The sequence below is a fragment of the Musa acuminata genome, chromosome BXJ1-5, assembly GCF_036884655.1.
Source record: "Musa acuminata AAA Group cultivar baxijiao chromosome BXJ1-5, Cavendish_Baxijiao_AAA, whole genome shotgun sequence".
NCBI lineage: Eukaryota > Viridiplantae > Streptophyta > Magnoliopsida > Zingiberales > Musaceae > Musa > Musa acuminata.
The window spans coordinates 47,026,895-47,043,954 of NC_088331.1; the positions used below are offsets into that span (position 1 = coordinate 47,026,895).

General features: G+C 37.7%; 2 protein-coding genes across 5 annotated transcripts; both read left to right on the forward strand.

Moving 5' to 3' along the window:
• Positions 1-19: 19 nt before the first annotated feature.
• LOC135674738 (uncharacterized) lies at positions 20-4,946 on the forward strand. 4 transcript variants are annotated; one of them, XM_065184868.1, is made up of 8 exons: positions 20-156; positions 452-695; positions 795-874; positions 1,166-1,226; positions 2,800-2,857; positions 3,400-3,457; positions 3,816-3,888; positions 4,575-4,946. In XM_065184868.1, the coding sequence occupies exons 1-8, from the start codon at positions 152-154 to the stop codon at positions 4,665-4,667; spliced, it is 672 nt and encodes a 223-aa protein (XP_065040940.1). In that variant the 5' UTR covers positions 20-151; the 3' UTR covers positions 4,668-4,946. The 4 variants fall into 4 exon arrangements, with proteins under 4 accessions (XP_065040940.1, XP_065040939.1, XP_065040938.1 ...); XM_065184867.1 differs by having other exon boundaries at positions 28-177; XM_065184866.1 differs by lacking the exon at positions 20-156 and having other exon boundaries at positions 304-695; positions 3,816-3,901.
• Positions 4,947-5,440: 494 nt separating this feature from the next.
• Positions 5,441-10,185, forward strand: LOC135674739 (BI1-like protein). The gene is made up of 4 exons (XM_065184869.1): positions 5,441-5,961; positions 7,683-7,796; positions 7,909-8,066; positions 9,738-10,185. Exons 1-4 carry the CDS (start codon positions 5,700-5,702, stop codon positions 9,948-9,950), a joined length of 747 nt encoding a protein of 248 aa, XP_065040941.1. The 5' UTR covers positions 5,441-5,699; the 3' UTR covers positions 9,951-10,185.
• The last annotated feature ends 6,875 nt before the right edge of the window (positions 10,186-17,060 follow it).

Below are 17,060 nucleotides of genomic sequence, written 5' to 3' on the forward strand. Positions count from 1 at the left end.
TCATGCCTTCCTTCCTTCGTTTGCTCAAACTATACCTAATGGGAAGCCTCTCGTCGTCGTTTCATCGAGCGCGTGCTTCTTGCCCGTTCGGGCTCTCGGACGCTGCCGAGACGTTGTTCGATGGAATGCGCGACCCGTGACGCCGATTCGTATGAAGTACGTCTTCACATATGAAGGGTAATTATGTCTTTTCATTTAGATGGCAGGCAATGTTTCCCTCCGTCATAAAGTGCTATTGGTGGGATTGATGGGTATAATGTCCGTGTTGTCCTCTGGTTTTGTTATAATAACCGAACGAACCAGCTTATCTCTTCTGCCCTGTGGAAGAAGCCTTTCTCGGTTTATCGTGTTTCCGTCCCATGGCCGTTCGTCTCCTCCTCTCCTGCTCCCCGAAACCCCCTTCTCGAATCCAAAACCATAGTTCAAGCCCTAACACCAGGTTCCCTCTCAGCTTCGAATCGAGGAGCTTCTCGGATTGGTGCTTCAGGCGAGGACTAGCCGTCTCCGTTGTTTCCCTGGCCCTCGCATTGACCCTCGGAAGCTCTCCTCCTGGTGCGCTATCTGAGGCGCCCCCTCCTTCTTCCCGGAACCCTGTTCTCGCTGGAATTGCCAACACCAAATCGTGGTTTCAGTTCTACGGCGACGGGTTCTCGATCCGTGTCCCACCGCTCTTCGAAGACATCATGGAGCCAGAGGTGATGAAACCAAGCTTTTGAAGGGCCAATCTTGCGGCGGTGTAGTTATTCTTGTTTAGTTGCTTTTATTTGATTCGTTTGTTGTTTTCGTCCTTTTAGGAATTTAGTGCTGGATTCTCATTCTATGGCGACAAGGCAAAACCTAAGACATTTGCAGCTCGGTTTGCCTCCCCAGACAGGTACAATATATGTCTTGCTGATGCCTCTCTCCTTTGTTTGGGATAATTAGCTGTATTATGCTTTTCTAAATGTCCTTCCTTCACCTTGATTGAGTATGATGATAATGGAAATGATAAAGGGTTTTTTCTTCGTATTATGCTATTTATACATGACTTAGTGGTTGTTGGCTTATTTGCTTCTAGTAAGAACTAAGATTCCTCTATATTAGATCACATTATCAAGATTGTCATTCTGCTGGTTACGTACCTTGTTTAGTTTCATATATCATCGCATTTTTGCTCATTTTGTAGATCGGAAGTTGTAACTGTGGTGATTCGGCCAACCAATCAGCTCAAGATCACATTCTTAGAGGTCTGTTAACTAGTGATGAATTTTTTTCTATCTGCTATTCGACATGATTTTCTTGTTTTGGTGACATTTGTTCACAATTGTCAGTTGGCATCAAAGAATCTATGTTAGTCAGTACAACAATTGTTATAGCTTTCTATTAAGGGCTTTGGGTTCTTAAAAAACTCTGTAAGGACATGGTAGGTAGGATCTGCCTTTTGTAACAATACGAAGCTGAATAATTTATGGTAATGTCTTACCTGATGATATGTAATAACCATGTTATTCTTTTGATATAAGGTGCACATCATAAAAGAGAGCAACCAATGAGAAGCTCAGATAAGGAAAAAAACAAAAAGAAAAAGAAAAAAGAATTGCTTCTGATGAATGTGATGGACAAGTTTATGCCATTCTGAAGATTTAGCTTTCTCTGATAATAGTGATGCATCCTTTTCCCTTTATCTTTTGGTTGCCTATCTGTGAAAACCATGCGATTTCTTCAGAGGCCTTGTACTTGTTTATGGGGTCATGACTGCTTGTTAAACATAAAGAAACACTAAAAGCAGAAGCAGATTATGGACTGTTTCTTGAGGTGTATTCTGTTTTAAACTTTGAAATTGGTTCTGTAAAAGTTGTCTGGCATTGGTTGAGGTTGATATGACCTTGGCCAGCTTACTTTGTCTAACTATAGCCTAACAAGGAACAATTGATTTGGCATAGCTAGATTGTGACTCTAGTTGCAAATATGACCAGAAAACATGAACGCCAAAATATAAGCAACCCATGAGGTTCCACTTAATGATGATGAAAACCAATGTGTTCAAATTGTTAATGCTATCAATTGTGGTGAAGGTGCTATGTCAAAGAAGAAAGAGACTATAACAGGACAACAAATGCTGTTGTGAAAAATGAAGCTAATACTTGGCAACGTAGTCCTAATATAGCAGGGAAGCAATTAGTTCATCTGATGTGTCATCCATATATAGAAAAATTGACAACTACTAGTGGCCTTGAGGTTGGTATGGAAAGACATATAACTACTTGTGCTCTTTCCTTTGGCATAGTTATACCAGTAGGATCATCTGTCTTTGGAAAAGTTAAGGTGCAATTCAAAAATTTTCAGGCATGTTTATATGACTTCTCCAAACAGGTTGGTCTAGTTTTGCTTGTCTGGAAATTAGAGATAAGCCAACTTCATGATTTATTTGTGGTTCTCTGTGAATACAAAGAAGAATTTTCTGTTTTGCTAAAGTTTATTGTTATTAGATCTTAATGGTTATTTGTCATCTTTAAACATAGAAAACGTCTCAAATCTCAACTAAATAATAACTTTGAATTTTCATTTGACATTCCTACTATGTTCAGCTTGTGGTTTTTTCATCATAGTTAGACAAACATATGAGCTAAATTTCCATAATTTGAAAGTTCCACTCATGAACCATCAACCAAATACGCACATGCATCTGGAGTACGCAGAGAACTACAGCAAGCTATTATTACTTCTATATTACTAAGAAGATAACTAAATTGTCTAAGAAAAGATATTTGATTAATTGCTGCTATATGATTGCTTCATTTTTCCCTGTGACTTATACAGGCGAAAGATATTACAGAGTTAGGAACTCTCAAGGAAGCAGCAAAGATATTTGTACCTGGTAAATTTCTGACCAGCAAACGGTCTTTTAGATACTTGCATTAGGGTATTTAAGGTTCCTTGTAGTATGATAAAATTATCAAACTTCATCCTCTAGTCCTTTCGCCATAGTTTTATTTATGCTTATCTTTTATCACAACTGCTTGCTACACCACAAACAGCAATTTCTAATGTTGATCATAATTAATGAGATTTGTGAATTGATGAAGATCATAACTTGCATTAAGGTATTTAAGGTTCCTTGTAGTATGATACAATCATCAAACTTCATCTTCTAGTCCTTTCGCCATAGTTTTATTTATGCTTATCTTTTATCACAACTGCTTGCTACACCACAAACAGCAATTTCTAATGTTGATCACAATTAATGAGCTTTGAGAATGGATGAAGATCATAAATTGATCTAGCTAATGAATTGAAAGTTTATTTTGCCCACCTCATTGGGTTATGCGGATTTTCATTCTGGCATTATTATTGTTTATACCTGATAGTTTGTAGCACTCAGAATTTCTGTTTGCTCACCTTGAGCTGTCTGTTCTGCAGGTGGTGCAAATCTGTATTCTGCTCGTACCATAAAGATTAAGGAAGATGAAAGTCTTAGGTAACTTTGAGTTTAAGAGGTAGAGTTGTCTGTCAAATAATTCTATTCACCCACGAAGGTTATACTTCAATTAAATTTTCCATTAAGAAGTACAAATTTGTTGGTTTTCTAATTCCCTTTTCTTTGAGTTTTAAGTATGTTGAGTACTCACTGATCCTGTGTCTTGTACTGTTTTATAAGTGAATCATGTAGTGAAAGATTTGTTTCAATTGACCATTAAAGTAGCTAGCCTCTTTCTATTTATTTCTCTCCTTCCTAGACTCAGAAAATGTTCAAATTTTGTAATATGAAATGAATATAACTTTGGGTTCATCTCCAAGGTCCTAGTAACCATAACGATAGATTTTAATTCTCCCAGGACTTATTACTTCTATGAGTTCGGCATCGATACACAGCGTGTTGCTTTGATGACTTCTGTATATAGTGGAAAGGTAGTTATTCCTGGTACATCTCTTTTCTTTAAACTTTATTTACTTCTAATTTACATTTGCATTGACAAAGTATGAATTTGATGCTTCTTTCAGTTAGCTTACCATTGGTTTCACCCAATCTAACATTTTTCTGTAGTTGCTAATTTGATCCCCTTTTCTTCTTTTACCACCATTTAGCAGTATCCTTTTGTCTCTATCTAAAAATCCTTTTTATAAATGGAGGATTTAATAAGCTATGAACAAGTTGAATCTCAACAAAAAGGTTGACAAACAAAATTCTCTGACCGGACAGTATGAATACTTGGTATGAATGAGAGTCTGGGTTGCTCAAATGTCAATAACGTTCAGACCGAAACTAGAATTCTGTCTAATGTTATTTGAAATGCAAAATGTGATCTGTGGTGTGATTTTCTGCGAGGCATGATAGGTCGGCCCAATTTTGGTTAAAACTCAGATAATTATTGATGAATTAAGTGTGCAGTTACAGCAACAGAAATATGAATCTCAGTTTGATCATGATAGCGATCGTGTGTATGCCGACATACTTGTCTATGCATTGGTATGGACTGGACCTGTATTGGTCCGGCAAAGGTCTTGCTTTGGGTTTTGACTGGCATAATAATAAATGTTAGAATAGCTTTATATTGTTTATCCTAAGCTTTTCTGTTACTTCTTTTCCGATGCAGGCATACATAGCTGGTGCAGCTGCTCCAGAAAACAAATGGGATGATGACGGTGTCAATCTACGTTCCGCAGCTATATCCCTGTCGATCGTGTAAGTTTCTGCAGAACGATGCAGTTTTTGAATGCAAGATAAGAGCCAAATGATGATTGATAGGCACATTGCACCTCGACTAGCATGTCAGGCCATGAAGGGAAGCATGTCAAATTAGGGAAATTTTACATTACAATTTGACTAGAGAGAAAAGGGGAGATTTAGTGTTTGTTTCATCCAATCTTTGTTAAGCGATACACATACCTTGAAATCTTGTGTTTCTGTAGCTACAATCGGTTGTCAAATTTCTTGTAATATTAATATCCAAGAGATTATTGTATCATTTGTAATTTGTACATAGTGCCCATGTAACTTCTTGTATTCTCTAACACAGTATGTATCTTGTAATCTTCCATAACCAAAATATTCTTTCTTTGATTTTAGGAAGGAAAATTAAAATTTATTTCTACAGTTGATATTTGAATAACACTATTTATTTTGCTGAAGCTACTGCTTTTGTAGCCCATTAACATCCATTCAAAAAAGTTGGATCGATTACATCTAGCTTTAGTTAATATTAGCTAGTGTGAATAAAAAATATAAATATAAAAACTAATTATGAAATTGATATAATCATAGTAATTTCAATTGGTAGTCCTTTATTTTTGCAAGTATTTAACTTTATTATAGGTATCAGATTCACTTATCAAATGATGTGGGCAAAAAAATTTTCGAACTTAGAGTTTTTCCTGTTAATTCATCCAAACTTAGGGGGCTTTACTGGAAATTCGCTCATATATATATATATATATTAACTTTACTGGACACGTGCCAGCGCTCGGAAACTATTCTGAAGCGTCGGTTTCATGCGCGCAGGTCCCGCCAATGAAAGGCCACGTCACCCACAGAAGCTCTCAGTGGGACGACTCGGTTAACTTTTAACGGCATTTCCTCCAAAACCGCCCGTCGTCACACGGAATCTGTTGGCGTTAAGAGGTCTCATCCTTGTTCCCGATCCATTTCGTTCCCAATCTCAGATCCAGAGAGAGAGAGAGAGAGAGAGGGAGAAGGGAGATCTGAGAGAGAGAGGAGGAAGATGCACGGCAGGGGGTACACGCGGGTGGAGAAGGGGGAGGAAGGCGACTTGGAGGCTGGGTGGGGCCCGCTGCACCCGGGCCTCTCCCGCGGCGAGTCCGAGCTCCGATGGGGCTTCGTCCGCAAGGTCTACGGCATCCTCGCCACCCAGATCCTGCTCACCACCGCCGTCTCTGCCGCCACTGTCCTCCATCCGTCCGTCAACGCCGCCCTCGCCGCCAGCCCCGGCCTCGCGGTTGTCCTCGCCATCCTCCCTCTCGTCCGTAAGCCATCTTACCATTTTCTTTCTTTCCCTTCATTTTTTTCTGTTCTCTTGTTTATTAATCTTTAGATCGTTTGGGATTTGGATGAGCTGATAGTTCGAAATCGCGAGTCGGCTGTCCAAGCGGCTAAGTTTTCTTTGACCTCGATTTTCTCGATCAATCTGTAGGTATTTCTTAGAATCATGAAGTGGTCACCGTAGAATGTCATAATAAATTGATAAACTATCCTAACTTTCAAGGTAGACATGCATGGACCAGATTATATAGGTTCAGTGAGTTTGGCGATTAACTGCATAAATTACCGATTAGGTTTATCCAGACTTTAAACAAGACTATGAATTAGCTGTTAGATTCACAGTAGAGCTCCATTAATTGCAAAATTGAGGTATTGTCTATTACTGGCAAAACAAAATTAGCGTTCAAATCATTATTTGTCAGGTTGCAATATGACTTTAAAGTGTCTATTTATTTTGCATATTTCAACATATCCACATTATCCTAATACTCGGTGATGACCCTGCTTTTTTTTTTTTTTCTTTTTTCTGAAATCAATACGACCAATCTGATTAATTCAATTTGAGGTCAGCTATATGATCTTTTCCACCACCAGCTTTTTGTTGGGTTTGGGACACTCAGGTTGTTGTCACTTTTGGGTGAGACATAGTCAGTAAACAGATCTGAGAAATTTATACACTAGTTATTAACTTCTAAAGAAAATCTCCTTTGTTAAATTTGGAATGTTGTAGCATAAAGGATATTACAATAAGCAGTTAAGCACACATAAGCAGAGTTGATTTTTTATGATCTATGGACCTAAAATCATATTGATCAAGGTCAATGATCTGATGTTAACAAAATAACCTAGTACGTGTTTTAGTCGAATATATTTTTCAGCATTATTTGGTTTTGGCTTGATAAACATACAAAAGCTTCTTAAATTACATAAGTTATTGTTCCTTAGTCCTCAATAGTTGTGTCTGCTGATTAGTGCTGATTGTCTACTTGTTTCTTATGTCTATTTTGACTCGAAAGGATTAAGACCTTAATTCTGGCTAACGGGATAGTAGCCTGATATATGCAGTCACTCTTTATATTTCTTTTATTGTTGATGCTTAATTTGTTGAATAGTTTACAAGTAGCTAGCACCCTTTCTTATGTGGAAAAAAATGGAATTATATCTTAAGATATTATTTCTCAAGGATGGTTGTGTATGGGAGTTACGCTGGTCAGCACAACGCCTGCACATACCACATGCTCCCATGTCACAAATGGGTGAATTTTTTTAATAGATAAATGGATCATAGCCAGTGTATGCATCTCATTGATTTGCATGTAAAGACAAATTTGGATTTTGTAAGTGTAAGCTACTAGCCTCTACCATTTAACCATGGTATCTCATTTGTTTTGTTGAGAGTTGGATTCTTCTTTATGATGTAATGGAATAGGCCAAGATGAGGTTGGTGTTACTTTCCTCCTGGCCTTTGCATCACCTTGTTGTACTGTGTGTGCTTCAAGTAAAAGTTTACTATATGTATTGTGGCAATGTTCAGAGGCCCCCTTGCTTTCTTAGTGTGAGGTGACCTTGTTGAACTTTGTTTCTCATCATTAATGTTGAGTGATGAAATATTTGTTGCTTATGTGGCAAAATAGCATCTTAATCATCTTTGGTTTTGTTATAATTGTTTCATATCTGTAGTTTATTAATTACCTATGTTTTGCAGTGTTGTGCCCCTTATATCATTATCGACAGAAGCACCCACTAAATTTCATGTTTCTTGGCCTTTTCACTGTGTGCCTGAGCTTAAGCATTGGTGTGGCTTGTGCCAATACCCAAGGTAATTTGTTTTGCTAATTTACATGGTAAAGGTATTTTAGCCAAATACTTTATTTATTCTCTTTCTCTGCTGCTTGTGCCTATTAACTCTTATTGCCTTAATTATATTTCAGGAAGGATTGTGCTTGAGGCATTGATTTTGACCTCTGCTGTTGTTGCGTCCTTGACTGGCTATACTTTCTGGGCATCCAGGAAGGGCAAGGACTTCAGCTATGTTGGACCATTTGTATTTTCTGGTCTCATCATTCTTCTCGTGACCAGCTTGATACAGGTATGATGGATCCATTACTAAATCTTAATCGAGATGCTTATTTGCCATAACATATTTATACTTTTCACTTGCTTTTGCTAAAATATTATGCAACACAAAAATCCATTTAATTCTTAATCTCATTGTTAAGAAGTTTATTCTTATGTCATGTAAGTTAGTGATGCATCATTTGTCTACTTGGATAATCTTTACCTAACTTGAACTGGGGATGATTGTTTATCTTTTTCTGATTGTGATCACCATTTCTCATTGCGTATATTTAAATATATTTTTGCTACTATCTAGTGATGAGGTGCAAGGAATTTTTTCAAAAGTCTGCTTTGATGCTAGCAGCAACCATTAGCATTTGCCTGTGAGAGCTGTTAATTTGCTTTTAGGCAGACTCGTAATTCAAAGGCAGTAATTATATTATTAGATTGTTAAGAATGAACTCCTTATACTAGTAAAACATAATTTAAAATGCTCCATTTTGGACTCGTTTGTCATTTTGTTTACAAAAGTTCTGTTTGTTTCTCCTTAATTTATTTGACATGCAATGCCTGACCAAGAAGACAAGAAACATTGTCAGTTTCTAGCAAAGTCGGAACTTTGGCCACAATTGGTCCTTCTCAGTCAGTAACAATGTGAAAGTTTGAGGGCTTCAATGTCTCATTTTGGTTAGTAGCTGAAAGTCCTGTTCGCTTTGTGGGTATGCACTAGATCTGGCCTTTAAGAAAGGAAGGAGAAGTGTGGATTTAATCTCTTGTAAAATAAGAATAGCTCTTTTGAAGCATAATTTTATGTTTTTCTATACAAGTTTGAATTATGTAACATCCTGATTAATCCCACATCGGAAGTGGACAAAAACTAAGATTGACTTACGAGGGTCTGATGAGTGTACTACTATCAACTTTAGTTTAAATATGTTGGCCAGTGATTTGGGCCAAAAGAAAAAAAGCTAATAGGTCAATTAGCTCATCAGGCCCTGATCGTGACATTTGGTATTAGAGTCAACTTAGTATTTGGGCATGGTGAGGAGACTCGAGTAAGAAAGGGTTACCCATGGATGGAGTCAAATGACTCGTAACATTCCGATTAGTCTCACATCGGAAGTGGATAAAGACTAAGATTGACTTATAAGGGTTTGATGAATATACTATTATCAAACTTCAACTGAAGTATTTTGACCAATAATTTGTGTCAAAAGAAATTAATAGGCCAGTTAGCCCATCAGGCCCGGATCGTGACAAGTTATACTAGAAAATAAGATCCATAGATTAAACATCTTAGTTTTTGGGAAATTTCTAATCTCTCTTCTTTTTCCTTGCTACATAGTGTAAGATATAGAGATTTTAGTGTTTGTTAGTTTTGAAAACTATTATCTATCAGGACCTTGTAATTAAAGCTAAATTCTAGACTCGATTCTTCTTGGACCCTCAAATTTTAAATTCCTAGATGATGCATAAAGCATGCATCCACTATGGTCCCTAGAAGTTGCAAAAGTCTTGAACATAATTGGCCGAGACAACTTGTAAGTCTGATTTATACTACCATCTAAGCTTGTGCAGTTCCTTTTTGCTAAAAGTTGAAGTTAGACACATTTACTTTTTGGTTTTGTGCGTGAACCATGTGGATATATTTTATTTATGATGTCAATTAATGCTTGTGAATGTCTGATGCTGGCATGTGCAGATATTCTTCCCACTTGGACCAACATCTGTGGCTATCTTTGGTGGGTTCGGGGCCCTTATTTTCTCAGCTTTCATCATCTATGACACAGACAACTTGATCAAGCGCTACACTTATGATGATTACATTTGGGCATCTATCAATCTCTACCTTGACATTCTCAACTTGTTCCTTTCCATTTTGAACATGCTGAGAAGCATGCAGTCAGATAATTAGAGTCGAATGGTAGCTTTTATGAATTGCTTGCTACTCTCTAGTGATGTTTCTCAACTAAGATATTTACCATGCAACTGTTGTGCTGTTAAAGAAGTTTGACTGATCAAGGCGTCTGTTAAAGTCCAATTGTATCATTATATGATGTACTTCAAGTTGCTTGCTGTAAGTTTGTCTCTGTGGGATGGTTGAAAGCTATTGATCAACTAGCTTGTCAATGTATTTATATTCTCTTTAAGATCTTTGCTGTTGCATGTCTCCTGGCAAGTACTATCTTTTGTATTATTATTGCTGAGAGTACATTATCGTACATATACTGTATTTATAACCACAGAAAGTCCAGCATCCTACCTGAGCTTAGGATTCAAATAAACTACTCCTGAGAAATCAGTGCTCTTTTTGCTTTCTTAGTCGTGCTATTATTTGATTTGCCTTCCTTGCCCTGCTTTGTTCTGTCTTCTTGCAGGATGACAGCCCATTCGTGATGAAGATAATATCTTGCCATGATGAGAATCTCTTCTTGCAAGGTTGGTCGTCAAAAGCACATGCAAATGTCTGCAAATTGTGCTAATGACCATGACGATGTTGGTCACCTTTTCTTCACTTGCCTCTTCGCTGATTGTCATCGGAGTAAGTTCCTTTCATTTTGTTTAATACGAAGGTCTGCTCTTATTTAAGATTTTGAGATAAAATGATTGTATGATCTTTGCTCTGTGTTTGCTGGCATGTGCAGATGTATTTAAGCTGCAGCACTTTGTCTTTCTATGGCTGGAAACGAACTGTGAGGTGTTATTCGCTGGGACTATTGGAACTGTGAGGCTTCACTTTCTCTTGGGTGTGTTTTTGTTACAGGTAATTTGGAAACTTGAATCATGCCCAGCAGACGCGTGGTGCGACTTTCATTCTTCTCTTTGCAGATAGTACAATGTGAGATCTGACATTTATTAGCCACATTTTCTGCGATCCGTCATCATCTGCTCCCATTATACCGGCAGCAGATTGGCATTTGCCAGCATTAAGGTATATCGGTGGGTTCGTTGAGTAAAGAAAGAAAAGATAAAAAACATGGATGTCTCATCTGGTTGTCAGGATTGAACTCATGATGTGTCTTGTTCTTACCAGAGTCTAAAAGTTGATGCCTTCCAGGGCCATCAATGGAGACTGCCAAATTCTAATACATTAACATGTCTTGGCTTACAGGTTTTGGCGTGCCATCAAGTTTCACCCATCCGCTCCAGGAGGAGTAATTATCGTAGCACAAAAAAGATTATATTTTATGGTTTTATGCATAAAACAGAGTGAATAAGATTGTTGAAAAATCATACTTATAAAAAAATTTTCTGGCGTTAAAATTATGTTTTCAACAATTAGGTGCCATGTGGAATGAAAGGAGAACAAAATCCAACTTCTTTCAAACGCAAGAATGGAAAATAAAGTCCAAGCAGGTTTCATGTTTTCTTTGACTTCCTTCACACGCCGTTTAGTAATTTTGATTGAAAGCAATTTTCTTTTCCAATATTATGCAACTATGTCTATCTTTCATTCGAGTTCCATTTATGTTGCACACAATAGTTGAACTGTTTATACTTACATATTGACTTAGGTCTCTCTTTTGAACCATTTAGATCTCAAGTGATATGGTTTGCCATGTGTCACACAATTTCTAGAGTCAACCAGCCAAAGTAACAGGCCTCACGGGGCCTGACTTTTTAATGAAGGCGACAAGAAACTGTTACACCCAAGAATCATCTGATACCACTTACAAGATGATGGAGACTGATGCAGAACCAACCAAACAGATAGTTATGATTCAAGGCAAAACCAAACAAGTTTGATGTGTAAAAGTAATAGGCGAAGATCAAACAAAAATGATTATAAATACTGGTACTCTTGGTCTTTTGGTTGTGTAACAGGGATTTCCTTGTAAAAAGGAAAATGAAATTAGAATTATGGTTTCTCCCTGTAAAAACTAAAATATTTGTTCATACTTGGTTGAGTTTATACATACAAATTAATTAACAATAGCTTTGGTATCATTAGATTAACAAGTCTGAAGGGTTTTTAGTTGGTGCTGAATCTTTCAGATGCTTTTCCAGCTACCATGTTTAGTAGATTTAGTCTCTCTTCCTCAAGACTGTTGGATGATATTTCTCTTTCAAATTATACCAGCACAATGTGCTCAAACTTGCATTTAATTATAACTTTCTAAATTAGCAATTAGCAAAAGAAGCCTTTTTGTTAATGTGTATTTGTAGCCTTGTACCTTGTAATTCATACCTTCCTCAAGAAAACTCTGCAATTAATATTATACAGCTTGTATTGCTAATGTTACTGGTTTCATCATGAGGAAATGACAGGCTTTGCTGATAATGTTAATGTGGTAGTGAAGAAGCACTGAGACACCAGGCAGCATCTCTCTGGAACTTAGAACTATTTGTGCCTCTACAGGTATATTATTCAAATGAATGAGTGCATGCTGCATAGCATTTTCCCCATCCAAATACTCTCACATCCTGCTCTAGGGACTGGAACTTCAGAGCTCTAACGTGGCTCACCAAATGGAAGGTTTGTGTTATCTCTTTGTTCAATTTGTGTTTTTAATAAATTTACTTCTCTCACTGATTTGATTGATTGTCCAAAACGAAGACATGCTTTCTTACACGCAAGAGAAAGATCAGATTCCTCCACTGCATGGTTAAAGCAATGACTGCAGCATCTCCAATGATCCTATCAAGTTATCATTTTTGTCATTGCTGCAGGAACTACTCTACACTATTCAAATGAATGAGTGCATGCTGCATAGCATTTTCCCCATCCAAATACTCTCACAATCTGGTTAAACACTCATCCATGTATACCTGCAATAATTTTTCTATGGGCTATTGTCATCTTGCATTGGTTTGTTGCATAAAAAAAAGTAGAGGGTAGATGGAACTCATGCACCCAATTGGTGGGCTCCAAAAACACAAAAGTTCCTTTGATTCTTTATGCGTAGTCAACTTGCACAACAGATGAAAGCTACTGAAAGGGTATATTCTGAGTCAAGAACCTTATGAATGATGGAACCATTTGTGCTGCACAATGCTTCTCGAACAAATGATACTCTCTGGTTCACCTTTCAAAAGGTATCCTTAGTAACCCATGCAATAATGATGCAGTAGAAACTTCGTTTCTTGCCAGGATTGCTAAGTGTTATAGTGTTGCTTAAAACATATGTTGGCTTTGTGCATCTTTGCATCTGATGACATAGTTTCAACATGTTGTAGCTCTGCATGCAATTAAATATTAGAGGCTCTATCTTTGAAACCTTTCACAGGTTTCATGTTTTCTGTCTAATCTCAGTTTGGAGTTTGATGGAGTCATTCACTTCACTCATTAGATTATTTTAGGAACTAGTTGTTTTCATGGTAACACTCGCTTCATTAGTGAGATCACAAGCCAGGCCTCACAATGCAGAATTCATTAGTTATGACATGACAACAAGAATTTCATGTGATTCAATAAACAAAATATACATTCCATCATTGCGCCTCATAAATGGATGAAATTTTCAGCTATATATTCTACATGCATTGTTATTGTAGTAATATGTGAAAGATACAACACCAGGTTAAAGAGTTTTAGGCTGTCAAAGGCACTGTAAGGTCATCTATGCAGAACAACCTTCACTCTTTCCCTGTAGATTATTCTTCAAAACTCAGAAGGGAAGAAGAGATGACTATTCATTGGACTAATGCTTAAGGATTTATCTCCCCTACTGTCGCATCACTTTTGATCCTTTCTGCAAGCTTTACTCTCATGCTTGAACAGCCGCTCTTGTTTCAAAAGCAAATGTCACATCTCCCCATCAAATCTGGTCCCAAATCTTATGAGGAGCAGTAGTGCATGCTTTTCTTTCTTTTATCTTCTCAAAAAATGTGGTCCTATGTATTGCTGCATGATATGTAAGTGCATATATTTATGCTAAGCATGTTATGGTTTCCAGTGATCGTTTTCTACCTCTAAACACATTGTTGTTCATTAAGTAGGATCACAGAGAATTGATGTGCTAGAGTTACACATTGCTTCTGGCCATTTGCCCTGTGTAAAGTATCAAACATGTTGCATGCTAAGCACAACTATTCAAGGTGATAATGTTTCACCAGTATTCATATTTTATATTGAGTTGCATGGACGAGGATTCACGCACCTAAGTACTTAGGTGTTGAAGTTTGAGCCTCTTTTATGTACTGTTATATCTGTCATTTCATGAGCAGTGACAAAAGTACTTCTGGTCCTAACAAAGTTGCTCACATGAAGATTTGGGAGTAAAGGACATAAGATGCATCAAATCCCATCATACCTGTTGGATGGCCCTGTTCCTGTGGCAACTGGTGAGACCTTAGGATTTAATATAAATATAGTCATAGCCCTAATATATTATGAGAAAGGTAAATGCATACCAAGAAAGATAGTTACCATAGATTGAGAGAGTTGAAGAAAAAAACCATAGGGTTTTATTAGAGGGGAAGGAACTATTGATGATTTGATGGTCGGTTGATCTTCCTGATTTTCTGGTATATTACTCTTGATATCTGAGAAGTATCATTTTAATGATGTTTAGTTGAGATCCTACTTTTCTCCTTGGTTTTCTATAAAAAAAATCTGAATGATTGTTTTTGAACCAAGAATTATTTTTTATGATGTCTGATATATTCTGGTTGATCTTAGAGAGGAAGATTTATAGCCTCATAGTTTCTGATTAGTAAAACAATCTAGAGAGGGCATGCAATAGTCACTCTCTTTTCCTTGGAATCACCAGTAGTATCAATGTCATTTGTTAACTGTTTCTTTCACTTCAACTCCAAATGGGAAGCCACGAGCAGTAGGGTATTATAAGCTCAGTTGTCATCTGGTGACGTCTGGCTTCCCAATGTCAAGTTCACATGAAGGCATTGTAGATTGAGCATGCTTTGTTTGATGCATGGAAAATACATACATATATGACTGGTCTCTCTCACAGGAAGACTATTCACCACTGCATTTTCTACAGGCATGGAGTACGAGCTGTGACTTTTTAGGCTTCATCGATTCAAAACGAGAACAACGGAGTCTAAGGAAGAAATAAACCCCCTTCCATAGTCACACCCTTCAAATCGCAAGACTTTTCGACTCCTCCAAACATTGTTTCAGTGTTGTACAAAGACATGAAGGTCAGTACCAATGACCCTCTCGATCCTCCCAGGTTTCTGAAGTCAAAGTCCTGCAGCATTCGACAAGGTGAGGGTAAATTCTGACCTTAGATTATATTTGGTTGGATCAATATTTCTAGCATTACAGGATGCAAGTCAATTTATTTTCTTCGTTTGGCCATGGAATTAGAATAACTCTTACCTTCATTACTTGTCAGTTGAAAGAGAAACGAAGCAAATGCTTTATGCCAAGCTGCTTTGTCCGTGGAATCATCTAAAGTGTTGGCTCACTCAGTATGCCAAGCACCCACCCACCCACCATGACGCTTTATGCCTAACATTCCTTTGCAAAGGCAGGATAAAAGCATGTTCTTCTCCTACTACTACTACTAGGGCGGAGGGAGATACCTTAATCCAGCACTCATGTGAAGTGATTCGAATCACGGAAATAATTCCTCTTTATGCTCGATAATGATAATGATGATAATATTTAAAAATAAAAATAAAATATATATAATCAAAACGGTAAGTTGAGACCATTTTTTATATTAAAAAAAAAACTTAAGAGTGAAGTTTACAAGCATTTGAAAAAAAATATGTTTGAGATATTTTGTACCAATCATGGATTAATCAATTAATAAATTGTCCAAAAGAATTTTGACTTTAGGAAAAATATTTACACTTCATATCATCTTCCATCCAGGTTAACTAACTTACCAGTGATGACGATTCAAAATTAGGTATTGTTAAGTGATCAAATCCAATGACATTTAGCATGGAGGAGAATGCATATGGTGCACTTGGCATGGCAATAAGAGGCAAGAAAGGGAGTTTGAGAAGGGGTTCATGGACCCAATTACAGATTGACCTTCTATTGTATTTACCATTTTTTTATTATACTTTCCTCCTCCTTTTTTTTTTCCTTTCTTTCTAAATCAATAATTGTTTTCTTTTTACAGGAGTTTTTACCTAAAAAATAATATATTTTCACTGGACCCCACCAAACATTATATTTTGAGTGTATGTCAGTACATGCAGATCACCATATTGTGACCACCCCCCCCCCCCCCCCCCCTTACAGCTTCTCTTTTCCTTTTCTTTTTAACCCTTCAATTTTCTTTTTTTCTTTTTTTTTGGTGGATCTCTCTACCCCCCCCTAATAAATCCTCTTCTTTTGCCGTTTTCGTTGCGGTCGTTTTCCTTCGGGTCCCACGTCAGGTTCCCCTTGATCAGCCAACCATCTGTCGCCCCTCGCGGGCCCCACACCTCGTGCAATACGAGACAAAATTTGTCCCTCCACGAATTAATTGCACGCTTCACTGGGCTCCACAGCACAAGCCACATCACACGCGCCACCCCAAACTATATATATATATATATATATATATATATATATATATATACCGTGATACTTGGAACGGGACAGACGACGACATGTAGCTCCAGCAGATTAATTGCCTTAATTTAAATCAACCTTTCGAGCGATTCGATTCCACGAGGAGCCATTTTGGCCCTAATCATGAAATATCAGATCAGAATATTCTAACGTCGACTTTAATCCGAGAGAACTGTTGATCGAATTGATTCGCATGACAGCCGTCCGATGCACGCAGTCTCTTTTTCGCCACCCGCTGATATCATGATATAGATTCAATGCATCATCCCATTTTAATTATCCGATTAATAGATGAGATAGGCACGAATACTTTGGCGATGAGGACGGTCACGTTGGAGTGCGCGATATACCGTGTTCCCTGCCTCGCGCGACACAGCACACGCGATGCCGCGGACGTGCTCCCTGACGACATCTGCACGCCCCTCTCCACGGGGAACGTACGTATAGTGTACGTATCACGGGCCGGAGAGTCCATACTACGCGATCTCGTAACCGTCCGATGGGGCTTCGCCCTTACGGTAGCCGAGGGGTCTGTTGACCAAAACA

Bases quoted from the DNA above. Each gene is read 5' to 3' on its own strand.
- LOC135674739 (XM_065184869.1), top strand. From the start codon at position 5,700: ATGCACGGCAGGGGGTACACGCGGGTGGAGAAGGGGGAGGAAGGCGAC. The intron at 5,962-7,682 runs GTAAGCCATCTT...TATGTTTTGCAG, and splicing joins CGCCATCCTCCCTCTCGTCC to TGTTGTGCCCCTTATATCAT. The intron at 7,797-7,908 runs GTAATTTGTTTT...ATTATATTTCAG, and splicing joins GGCTTGTGCCAATACCCAAG to GAAGGATTGTGCTTGAGGCA.
- LOC135674738 (XM_065184865.1), top strand. From the start codon at position 360: ATGGCCGTTCGTCTCCTCCTCTCCTGCTCCCCGAAACCCCCTTCTCGA. The intron at 696-794 runs GTGATGAAACCA...TCGTCCTTTTAG, and splicing joins AAGACATCATGGAGCCAGAG to GAATTTAGTGCTGGATTCTC. The intron at 875-1,165 runs GTACAATATATG...CTCATTTTGTAG, and splicing joins CGGTTTGCCTCCCCAGACAG to ATCGGAAGTTGTAACTGTGG.